The sequence below is a fragment of the Haliotis rubra genome, unplaced genomic scaffold, assembly GCF_003918875.1.
Source record: "Haliotis rubra isolate DU_JTF1 unplaced genomic scaffold, ASM391887v1 Scf544, whole genome shotgun sequence".
NCBI lineage: Eukaryota > Metazoa > Mollusca > Gastropoda > Lepetellida > Haliotidae > Haliotis > Haliotis rubra.
Genome location: NW_025767240.1, coordinates 187983 through 200210, shown reverse-complemented (window position 1 = coordinate 200210; position 12228 = coordinate 187983). Strand labels below are relative to the sequence as shown.

At 43.7% G+C, this 12228-nt stretch overlaps 1 protein-coding gene and 1 long non-coding RNA gene across 4 annotated transcripts in view; one reads left to right on the top strand and one right to left on the bottom strand.

The window, feature by feature from the left end:
• Nucleotides 1-9686, top strand: part of LOC124253568 — a 229189-nt gene extending 219503 nt beyond the window's left edge. For all 3 annotated transcript variants that reach the window (XM_046687373.1, XM_046687372.1, XM_046687371.1), the window contains exons 4-6: nucleotides 7708-7816; nucleotides 8051-8163; nucleotides 9447-9686. In XM_046687373.1, the coding sequence (XP_046543329.1) occupies nucleotides 7708-7816; nucleotides 8051-8163; nucleotides 9447-9520 (296 nt within the window). In that variant the 3' untranslated portion in view covers nucleotides 9521-9686. The remainder of the gene's footprint in view (nucleotides 1-7707; nucleotides 7817-8050; nucleotides 8164-9446) is intronic.
• Nucleotides 1-12228, bottom strand: part of LOC124253573 — a 225898-nt gene that overhangs the window by 193590 nt on the left and 20080 nt on the right. The gene's annotated exons all lie outside the window — the stretch shown is intronic.

Below are 12228 nucleotides of genomic sequence, written 5' to 3'. Positions count from 1 at the left end.
GATCGCCCAGCACAGCCTGGTAACTCAAAGTCGAACGGCACACAAAACTGGTTCCCATATGCTTCGGTGATGGCTTTTTCACCCGCCGGGATCTTGTCGAGCTGGTCTTATGCGAAGCCGTACCCCACGCGCAACCGAGCTGATTTACAGTTCTGTGAACAGATGCCTTGGTACACATCGTTATCGCGTTCACCCTTTCTTTTCCAGAGATACATGTAACAGTAAAACACGTCGCTGTCGTCGATGCTTAACACCTCGTTGCCGCTGATTTTGATGGTGGTTTTCTTGACGATGGCATGACCGACGTTCGCACGAGTTCGCGTTTGTTGTTGTCGGAAGTCAATGTGATGTTAAACGCCAGCCGAACAGTGCTGGGAATGATAAGGTCATTCTCACCTAGGTCGGGGAATCGAACCAACAACGTTTGGTTTTGATCTATCTTGCTCGGGTTGTTGGTGATGGTCACTGGCTTTGTCACCGAGAGGCTCTCTTAATGTTCTAAAAGGATCTAGCTTTCTTCCGTATTGTGACATTTTATATATACAAATATATACGTTTAATATAATTAATAAAATGGACGATATCGAAATGACCGATTTCACTGACCAGTCTCGGCTGGACACCTCATTTATGGGTGACACTGTTAGCAATGAACTTTTAAAACAGACCGTAGATGAATATTACATCGCATTGAGACTATTCCAAATTCGAAATTGGTAACGAAGGAACGCTGCAATTGAAAGCTCATCCAGAGATCGATCTCGTGAGCAAATACACGAGAAAACCGCTTGCCTTGTCTACGCTACCCAGTCGTCATGGTGGGCAACTGATCCGAGATGAATTAAACATGCGAGATTACGGCGGTGCACGGCCCAAACAACTTCCACCCAAAGTAGTTCGTGATCTGCAAAACGTCAGGAGGATCAGCAATGTCGGAGACGCCAAAGAAACGTTGGACAGCATCGAAAAACTGTTGGACACATATTGGAACAAGCCTTTGCCGTGCTTTGAATTTCCTGTTAGGGAACTGCAAGGGCTAGACAGAGCATTGCGAAACTTTCGTGGAGAACAAAATCAATGAGCACATCGCTAGTGAGAAAATAAAACTCATTCAGGTCCAAGACGATGAGTCTCTGAAAACGATCATCAAGAAAAGATTGCGCGACTTGCAAGACGAGAGTCAGACCCGATTGGAATCTGCTTCCTCGAATCGATAACAGCTTCGATCTCAGATCAGCCGCGTGCGGGAAACCATCGATCGAGTCCTCCACGAGAACACCACTTTGGCCGACAGGATCCGAATTCTGTTCCGGGAACAAGGGATCACCATCGCCAGCGTTCTTACGGCTTTGGGCTTCATCATATCGACCCTGGTCGTAGTGCTGACAGGCGGCGGAGGCACACCACATCACCAAGCAGCGGCGTCAGAGATTGGATAAAAAAAAACGCGGTGAATCCCTGGCTAAACTTGCATGTAAAGCCGCCGAAGCGCTTCCGGGAATCCTGGGTAGCATCGTCTCGTGGTTACTGAGTACGCTGGCTAAAACTGTCACGTGGCTCAGCCAAAACCTTTGGGTGGTCGTCGTCGCCGTGGCGGGTCTGGTGCTTAACCAAATGAGGCACAGTCCAACCGCGATCCCACCGACCACCAGCACTGTTTTACTATCGAGGTGTTCTTTATTTTTAACCACCTCCCATGGTGAAAGGGGCTGTTGTGGTTGTGGTCGATCAACCCTAGGTTTCGGGGATGATGCCACTATGCCAGTTTCACCGGTGCTCGTAGGCGTGATGTTTGAGACGTTGATACCGGGGGGTTGATACCCAACTTTTGATCGGCGGTGGCGATGACGATTTCGTTGTTGTAGCCCACCACTTTATGGATTCTCAGTTGCATGTCGCTCGGAGCCATATACAATCCTACACCAAACGCGTAGTCGACTTTCGACCGGGCGTATTCCAACACGTTTTGGTAGCGTTGGATGGCGCTCAGTAGATCAACTGGAGCATTAATAGCATCCTCAAAGTTGGACAAGAACTGTGCTTGCGCGTCATAAGCAGTCCCTTTACCAACGATGCTGGAACGGGTTTGCGCCTGAGCGCCGAATCGAATCGTTCAATCTGATGACACCAGCATGAGAAACCCTTTCGAAGTGTCCAACATAAACATTTTCCAATCGTCAGTGGGTCCCTGCTCAAACCTGCAAACGCGGTAATCCTGCTGTCGTCGAAAGCCATGTAATCATCGTTCCATTCGTTCGTTGTGACCTAATGATACGACTTGTAACCCCAATCTTTCACTAGCTGTTTGCTGGCTTCCGCGAGAGGCATGTTGTGGACGATTGGGATACCCAAACCATGGTTCGGCCCCGGCAAATGCCAATCCGTCTTCGGATGGATTTCGAATTCGTTACAAATTCATTGTACACACGTCGATCGTACGGATTGTTTACTGCATCCCAACCTTTGTCCTGTGGGAGCGGGGCACTGATTTCTTTGATGATACGTCTGATCTGATAGTACACGTTGGGTTGTTAAACCAATCGTGCACCGTTTTCACATTCGTCACCGAAACCCTGTAATTTTTAAACACATCAATAAACTGTGCTCTGAAATGTAAACCATCCGCATCGACCACGGTCTTCATGTTCATGAAATCTATATCCATTTTAGGTTAAAACACTCCCAGTTTGTACATTTTAAATTATTATATAATGGACATATATACTTTGATATATACGTAACACTTCCAGGAATAATGAGCGGTGAGTCAGTTCAACTGATGCACGCGATCGATAACACGTCAGGCCAACTTGAAGTCGCACTCTGCGATATCGCCTACCACCCGCGATGGACCAACATCAACAGCAGCAACAACAGGTTGTTCGTCAATGCCCTTCTACACTGCTGAGAGCCGTATCAGTGAAAACGGAAAAGTACAACGACGGCAGAACCGAATCGTTTTTGTCACAGCAGTACAAGAAATTAACGCGAGGTACCATCTCGGAATTAAAAACATGTATTTTAGATATAAAAAACCCATCCTATTAATATAGGGTACCTCAGCATAACGCTACACATACGATAATGAATAGCGCCCATGGCCCAGGAATGCGATTAAGAAAATGTGCCAACCTAGCGATCTCCGACCTCGGTGACACTTGTGGATTTGCCGACCCAGGAATATAAGGTAAACTGTATGCCTTGCAACTGAAAAATAACGTTTACAAACGCGTTGAAGTCCCGCCGGTGGATCCGACAGTGACTTAAGTGATATCGTTGATACCTCAGGAGCTGTCAGCAACACTCGGTACGCCCTAGTCCACAGCGGTGAGGATAAATGGATGGTATACCCAGCGTTCGGTAGCAAACTGTTTGACCTAGACGACGTCGTGGCCAAGGTTGTCGCTCGAAACAAGCAGTACAGCCTCGTCTTCACCGACGACGACAAATGGGGTTTGGTACAATCTCGAACCGACTGGTTTCTCAACATCATGCTTGGCTCTCCCTATGTGTTCACAGAAAACAAAGACCACTACCTAAACAAAGTCGTGAACAACAGAACGCTGCTCGTGGCTTACGTCCCAGCGCAGAGACGCACCATGGTCGTCTAAGCCTTGTCAGGTCTTGATGTACTCACTCACATACTCTCGAGCAAACCTGGGACGCAAAACGTATGATTGCAAATAGTGTCTGAATTCGACAACGTGGTCGACATCCTAGGAAATATACAGGAGAATTCCATGCTGATCATCCAAGTCTACCTCGGTGAACCACCATCATCGCGCGAAGTCGAAATCGTGAAAGGAATCAAACCCCGCTAGGCCAAACGACATCAATATCACGCTTGCTCTGTTTACATGCGGGTGAACATCGATTCCCACACCAGTCTGCAGGGAGTTACCGTTACCGTGGAAGGCACGATATCGCTCACCAAACTTTTCCTATCCGACAACATACATCTCATGGGGTTGAAGTGCACACCTGAGAAATTATCAGAAGAACAATTGGAAACTATTTTATAATATTCTATATAAACGATGAACAGTCATCACCCCAACGTAACACTCCGTGATTTAGGAGACACGGAGGGGTTCGATCGGCCCAGTGAGGAAAACGTCTTGTACGTCCTGCGTTTAAAAGACAACGTGTTTGAGCGGATGTCTCTGGCAGACTTTAAAGAACCCGAATGTTTGATCAACGTGACCCTCACTGCACCTTAAACAGAATGGTTACGTCTCCGAGATTAAGAACAATGGGATCATTCTCACATCTTTCATTCCGTTTGATAATACCCAAGTTATACGAATACCAGGTTACATGGGCAACATGTTAGCTCCAATTGATGAGATTGCATTTTTTAAGGTCCAAATCACCCGATTACCATCAGAAGTTTTTGGTTATGAGACCAGACACCACACTCATCATAGAAGTCTATCTCGGGAACACTCGTAACGGTGAAACCCCTTTATCCGGGTTGGTAATAGTCGGGGAAGACAGGCACAATTACCAACGTTGTCGTATCATCGTACAACCAGGATCGGCACCCTTAGTAAGCCTCGAGGGGGTCAGTTTTATGGACCAAGGTGTGCCTATTGATGTCTCAGGGATTTTCTTGCATAGAAATCTAAACCTTATAAGCCTCAAAGACATTGATAAGAAATTAACGAAAAACCAATTAAATTTTATCTTATAATATATAATACACACACAGGATGGGACTGTACCCAGTCGTAGAAGCAGTAGCGAAAACACTGGAAACCGTAGACGGATTTTGGTTGAAACAGTTATGTGATATAAAACACCAACTAGAACAAGACCGTGATATGCGGTCGTAATTAAGTAGGAAATATAATAGAGCTTTCAATTTCGGGGACGGGGTCGATACCACCCTTATGGCAACTAGCATGGGGTTAGGAGCGGTAGGTATCGGGTTGTTGACCACCATCGTAGCCGCACCTATTGTGCTAGGTTTTGAAATAACAGCTGGGGTGTCAGGGTTGGTGGGGTTGGTGTTTAAGTTTGCATCTCGCAAATTACATCATAAAGTATTGAAACACGATGAAATTAGAATTCTAGCCGAAGCAAAGTTAAACACGATAAGCGACCATATTTCCATCGCACTCACAGACAAAATAATCTCACAGGATAAGTTTCGTTTGGTACTCTCTGAACTCACAAAATATCACAGAATGAAACGAGAGATTCGAAACAAGTCTCGTAAAAGCACTGTCATCGGTGAAGATGAGAAAAAAAGTACATAGAACAAGGGATACAACAAGCCCAACAAGCCTTTATTACGAAAACCAAAGAAATCATACGAGGTTCACATTAAATTGTTTCGCCGAGATCAACATTATATGAAACAACATAGCCGGGTGATCACAATAGTGTCACGTGACCAGGAAAGTGTTGGCTCGCGGTCATAGTGACAAGGAAGTTGGCTGGGGATTCAAAAGTGGTATATACACTAGCGGAAGAGATTAGGGACCTGATAAAAGCTATATTTAATAAATAAAACTTTACAGAGGCTTTTGTCAGAAGTGGTCTCGTACTGCCATTGTATATACTACTGGTGGCGATAGGCATAGGTGAGTGTATCTAGATAAGTGAGTCCCAAGCACATGGTAAATATATCCCTTGATCTGGCTGTTGATGTCTGGCTGTTGACTCCGTATGACTGTGGCTTCCTGAAGCTTCCTTTGGCGCCAGTTATTGTTGGTGGACAAGATTTTGGTCGCTTCCCATTTGATGGTGTGGTCCTTGTTCTTGAGGATACGTTCCGATATGGCGGACTTCTGGTCGAGCTTGTTGACAGAGGCTTGGTGTTCCTTGCGCCTTGTGTTGGTAGGTCGCAGCGTTTCCCCGGTGTACTGTTGTCCACAACTACATGGAATCTGGTAGATGCAACCTCTTGGGCTTGGACTTGCAGTGCTGGACCCTCTGCCATTGGCTCTGAGAAGATTCTTGAGGATCTTGCCACTAGAAAATGTGACGTCAATGCTGGCTTGGTTATTGATGAGGCGGGAAATCCTGTGGCTGATAGGTCAATTGTAGGGAATAGTCAGTCTGACAGGGGATGGTGCAGGCTTGGGGCTGGTCTCTATGGAGTTGAAGGTTTTGTTGATGGTCTTGGTGACAAGGTGCACAGGGTATCCGTTGAGAGCTGTGAATGTGTCCTTTGGATGTTGTAGTTCGTTGCTGAGGGCGTCTGGGTGGCAGATGGATTTGGCACATCTGGTGAGGTTGGCTACGGTGGCTTGCTTGATCTGGGGGTGATGACAGGAGTTGTAATGGATGTACTGGTCGGTGTGTGTCGGCTTGCAATAGACAGAAGTCCATGGTCCCTTGGATTGCAGGGAGACATGTAAGAAGGGAAGTTGGTGGTAGGTCTCTGTTTCCTTGGTGAACTGGATTCAAGGATGTTGGGCATTGAGATGGAGCAGGTGGTCGGGTTCGTTATGATGGGCGATGGTGGTGAAGGTGTCATCAACTTTGCGGTAACAGCAACGAGGTTGGAATGGGCTGATTCTTAGAAAGGATGTCATGATAATCTCTGTGATAAGGGGGGGGGGGGGGCAGAGGGGAACCCATGGGGTGTCCGTGAATCTGTTTGTAGATCTTGTCGTTGAAGGTGAAGTAGGAGGTTTCAAAGCAGCTGGAGGTGAGGTTGATGATGCTGTCTATGGTGAGTTTGGTTTCGAGTTGGTCTTTTCTGGTGTGGAGCTTGGTACGAAAGATGTTGGTAAAGAGGTCGGTCGAGGACGTCGTACATGTAGCTGACCATGATATCAGTGAGGTTGGCGTCTTCCAGCTGGTTGACGAAGGACGAGGAGTCGCTGATGTAGGACTTACCCTCTTTTCCAAAAGGGGCTAAAAGGCGGGAGAGGACCTGGGCGGTGTTGTTGAAGATTGATTCTCTGGAGCAGACTACTATCCTGGCTTTAGGTGGGTTCTTGTGGATCTTGACAGTGGCTCTTGTTGATGAACTGGAGGAGTTCCGGGGTGTCCATGATGACTGCTACTTTGCCTTTGTCAGCCTCAGTTATGGTGATGGTGTTATCTTTCTGTAGTTCAGCCATGGCACGTCTCTCATCTCTGGTAAGGTTATTCTTTGGTTTGGGGGCCTTCTTGATGATGTTGGCGATCTGGTGGAGGAGGTAGTCCACGTTGCCGTTGGGGGCCAGTTGCTGCAGTCCACTCTCGATGCTGGTAATGAAGGCATCTCTGCTCCGACCTATCAACACAAGGCTCAAGGAACACATATTTTACACGTTTAAGGGTGGTACTACCTGCTGCCCAATATGAAGGGGTTAAATAAGCACTAGCCTGAGTCAGTATACTGTCTCTGACATGTCACTTGCATGTCGTAAGAGGCGACTAACGGCATCGGGTGGCCAGGCTCCCTGACTTGGTTGACGCATGTCATCATATCCCAATTGCGTAGATCGATGCTCATGCTGTTGAGCACTGGATTGTCTGGTCCAGATTCGATTATTTACAGACCACCGTCGTAAAGCTGGAATATTGCTGAGTGTGGCATTGAACAGCAAACAAACAAGAAAAGGTATTCATGTTAAACCGGTGGGCAAACGCAATAAAAGCGTTATTGCATGACGACGTTGGGAACTGCCTGTATTGCGTGGTGACATCCTATCTTGATATAAGGTTCTCTGTATACAGTTCTGTACATATGATTTTTCATTACAGCCCTCAGCATCAAGGTGGAAGGGGCATGCGACCCAGGTGCCTGTAACTCAGATCTGACGAGGTATCTCAGAATTGCGTCAGACAATCCAACTCTCCAGGAATTATGCCAGTATGTATATTCTCTTCGCCTCTATTTGTGAAAGCTATCAGTAATATGTGCATTACTGTATCAACAATGATGGAGTCGTGATAATGAACATATATTTCAGTAAATTTTATTAAATTGTTTAATTTCTTGAAAAGTATCATTTTGTTTTGGAATTGTATGCAGTTTACACAAAGAAATTCAACAAACGCTTAAAAAGGATATTTTTTGTCAACAATTAGTGAAATTCTCTAATAGGTCTGGCAACGCATATCTAGACTGTGCTAAGAGAATACTCACAGACTGTGGAGCCGATTCCACTGTTAGTGAACTCGAAAGGATACAGAAGTCAATAAATGAGCAAGGATGTGGTGAGTACCGCTAGTACATTATATAATTGCTTTGTCTTAACTAGTTACATTCTCCTTTTGACTTGCTTGCCGTTGAGACGCCGAAAAACAATAGCCCCTAATATAAAAGCTTCTTACGAGTTTGGGGCGGCTCCAAACGGTCGGACTTGCTAAACGCAATTCGGCGCTAAAAGTTCACATCCTAATCTGTAAACACGAGCCCGGCCGTCATTACTGTGCAGGCCAAATATACTCTCGTCAGTGAACATCGCACGTCGACAATCACTCCTCTGTCTGGCCCATGTCAATCGACGACGTCGGTTTTGAAGCGTCGACGTGCTCGAATCCCATCTTCTCTTCGTCGTCGGTGCTCTGCATTTCGACTGCTACGGCGTTCTAGTGCCCTCGCGGCTGTTGACGTCGCCGTTACAAAATGATATCTCAGATGAATTGTCCTGATGTGGCAATCATCACTGGGCGTTGTCACACTCGACCACTCCAAGGCCTGTCTGATGTATTGCCTGTTTGTCTTAGTCGTTGCATCAGTTGCACGTGTGCAGCCGAAGGTTCTGGCAATGACGGTGAGGTTAGCTCCTTGTTGGACCATTCCGACAGCTCTCCCATGTTACGACGTAAATTGTAATAAAACGTAAATTGTAATACTTGCAGCAAATTGTAATAACCCTTGACGTAAATTGTAATTAAAACGTAAATTGTAATAAAAATTGACGTAAATTGTAATGCGCAAATTGCAATAAAGATTGACGTAAATTGTAATAACTTTTGTTGCAGTAAAATGTAATAAATATTTACGTAAATTTACGTCACGGGTTATTACAATTTGCTGCAAGTATTACAATTTACGTTTTTATCACAATTTACGTCGTAACATCCCACTCATTCGATGTGCCTCAAACGTGGCATATTTTGTGTGTTCCTTATACTACTGTGTTGCTCACGTGTCGCGTAGGCTGTTTTAGACCGTCAGTATGCACCTGCATTCCGTGTTACAACAGAAAAAGTCGTTTTGGATTTTTTGCGACGTTCATTTGTTTCACCGTTTGTTCCTGGAAAGATAGGTCTGTACGTGTGTGACATGACTCAGTTTGGTTTTATCACTTCAGTTTTATTTTTATGGATTTGTATGTAATATTTGGCTGTACATAGTTTCCTTTGAGCACTAGTTTATATATAAACAAAGAGATTAATATTTTTAGAGTTATTCTTAATCCTATAATGTGTCTAAATCCAGGTATATTTTTATGAACTTCTTCGATTAATTGTCGTAATATATCTTTTTACAGGTTCAGCCGGAAAACTGTTCGTCTGCAGTCCTCTCCTTATCCTACTTCTCTTTCTGTCCAAATCAGTAAACTAAATCCATTTTGTAATTTGAAATAACCAGGACATGTCTCATGTACCTGCGAATTGACAGCAACTATGTAGGACTAGATTCGATCGGCAGCTGTATTCCACAGATCTAAAAACTAGTTGCAACATCTACATATCATTTCCTCGACAGTAAGCTGACATTTTCTCCAAAATCATCGGCAATCATACTCACTTGACGGCCATAGATGACTTTGACACTCAAGTTGGAAACACATTACTTTTGAAGAAATATAACAATACGAATTTATGAAATCTTTATTACCATTCATCACCATTCATCGCAAGACATCTCTTTACACACTGTAATAAGCGGAACATAAAAGATAATGTTTAAAATCTAAAAATAAACAGATTTTAAAAAAATGGCATATTGTATTTTGTTTCTTTCGCATATATAATTATGAAAGCTGGCTGACATTTGCATCCTGCATCCTATATCCCACTAGCTTTACCTATGGATAAAACCCTATACGTTCTACAGTGCCGAATTGCTTACCAAATGTAACGGCACCTGGGGATATTGGAAGACACCCGGTGTTTACTAGGGCTGGCTATTGATACAGATCCAAGAGATCGATAATCGTTAACTAAATGCTGATCAATTATAGATAAATATCAGAGAAGTAACTTTGAGTAAAAATGCCAAAACATATTTGAAACAAATGAATATATTTCACATCACTGGTGAGTGGTGACATATTTGTGCATGGATAACTAACAAAACAGCGTCCTCAACATAATATAAAAGCTCAAGAATAAAGTCCTGACACTGTGTACTGTGTGGGTAAATTAATTCTTTATTCTATCACAAAAGTTTATGTATGATATTGTCGATAACACAAATTTCCCATCGATAATCATGAATAATACTTCCTATAATATTTCCCATTATCGATCTGTTTAGCGATCCCTAGTGTTTAATGAAAGGAATACTGAATACTTTCAAAATGCCGTCAAATGAATTTAAAGAATTCTCATTTCAGGAATGGCACTCACAATTGAAGGAAAGCATTTGTAAACATCAGTTATACCCTGAAGCTTGTGTTAAGAATGATGGTGTAATGCACTTCAGAGAGCATTCTAGCACTATGGCCAAGAGTAAGTGAGTTTAGTTTTCGCCGCATGCAGCAATATTCCAGCAATATCACGGCGGGGGACACCAGAAATGGGCTTCGCACATTGTACCCATGTGGGGAATCGAACCTGGGTCTTAAGCGTGACGGCCGAACGCTTTAACCACTAGGCCACCCCACCGTCCATTTATGACGAAAAGGTTGGGCAAGACCACGGACAGATTATGGACGCATACAATAAATCACCAAAGAGAATCTGTTATTCGTCTAATTATATTTGATAAATGCCTTTGCTAAATATAGACTACGATATAGAGAAAATTAAAACTTACTGTTTTATTATGGTGGATATTATTAATGTAATTACTACAAACTGGTGCAAATTATTTAGAAACGCTATATTGGCAAATTAATGTTAACATCATATACACTCTACATGTATATTCGTTAGTCACATTCACTGTAACATTATGTTACCCATATATATGTGGGCGTTCAGCCTTGAATACAATGAACTATACTGAATTACAGTGGCATATATTACTGGGACTAAGTGGTCTATACGGATGATACATTGGTTATATTCAGTATGTGAACTAGTCTCCAGATTTTGCTAGCCAGTCGAGCTAGCTATGCCTGAAAGTTACCAGCCCACACAATAATTCACTAACCCCGAAATATGAATGTAAGCGAAAGATTACAAAATGAGAAAAAGATATTGTCGGCATGACACGGGTTTCTTGATTGAGCTGCAAAGGCCATACTCTTGCATGATTTGAGTGAGTGAGAGAGAGAGAGAGAGAGAGTGAGTGAGTGAGTGAGAGAGAGTGAGTGAGAGTGAGTGAGTGAGAGAGAGGGAGGAGTGAGAGAGAGAGAGAGAGAGGGAGGGAGGGAGGGAGAGAGAGACAGGGAGAGACAGAGAGACAGACAGAGAGAGAGAGAGGGAGTGAGAGAGAGAGAGAGGGGGAGAGAGAGACAGGGAGAGACAGAGAGACAGACAGAGAGAGAGAGAGAGAGAAGACAAAAAACTGAAGACAAAATACAAGGCTCTGAGTAAAATGGTCATTATGTATTAACCATGATTGTGTTTGATCAACTGAGTTGACACTACTGGCTATAGAAATACGACATGGTGTAGAGGTACTTTCTCAACGTACAGTTTCCAAGAATGAACTTGTGAGCCATCTACACTGCTTGTGCTTGATACTGAAACGGAAGTAGATAGTCATACACTCACATGGGACGATTTATCTATTTAATGTAGTGTTTAAACATGTCGTATATACCTGCTTTGACGCCTTGTGATTTCCTCTTCGAGGGCCTAAGGTTATCATAATGGCAACTTAGACAACATACAAACAAGTAGGGTCCGACAGACTATACAATCTTGTGCATGGAATTTATCACTGAAATAAAAAACAACACACTGACAGATTTCACTCGAATGTTTTTTACCAACACCAAGTTCATGTGCACATCACAAAAACCGCTTGTAATTGGCGTGTTTGCACGAAATTGTTAACACTTGGGAATGGAATAACATTTTCTAAGAAGATAGCCATGCACTCACATGGGACAATATATCGATTTCAGGAGATGTGTTAAACTAATTTATATCTTA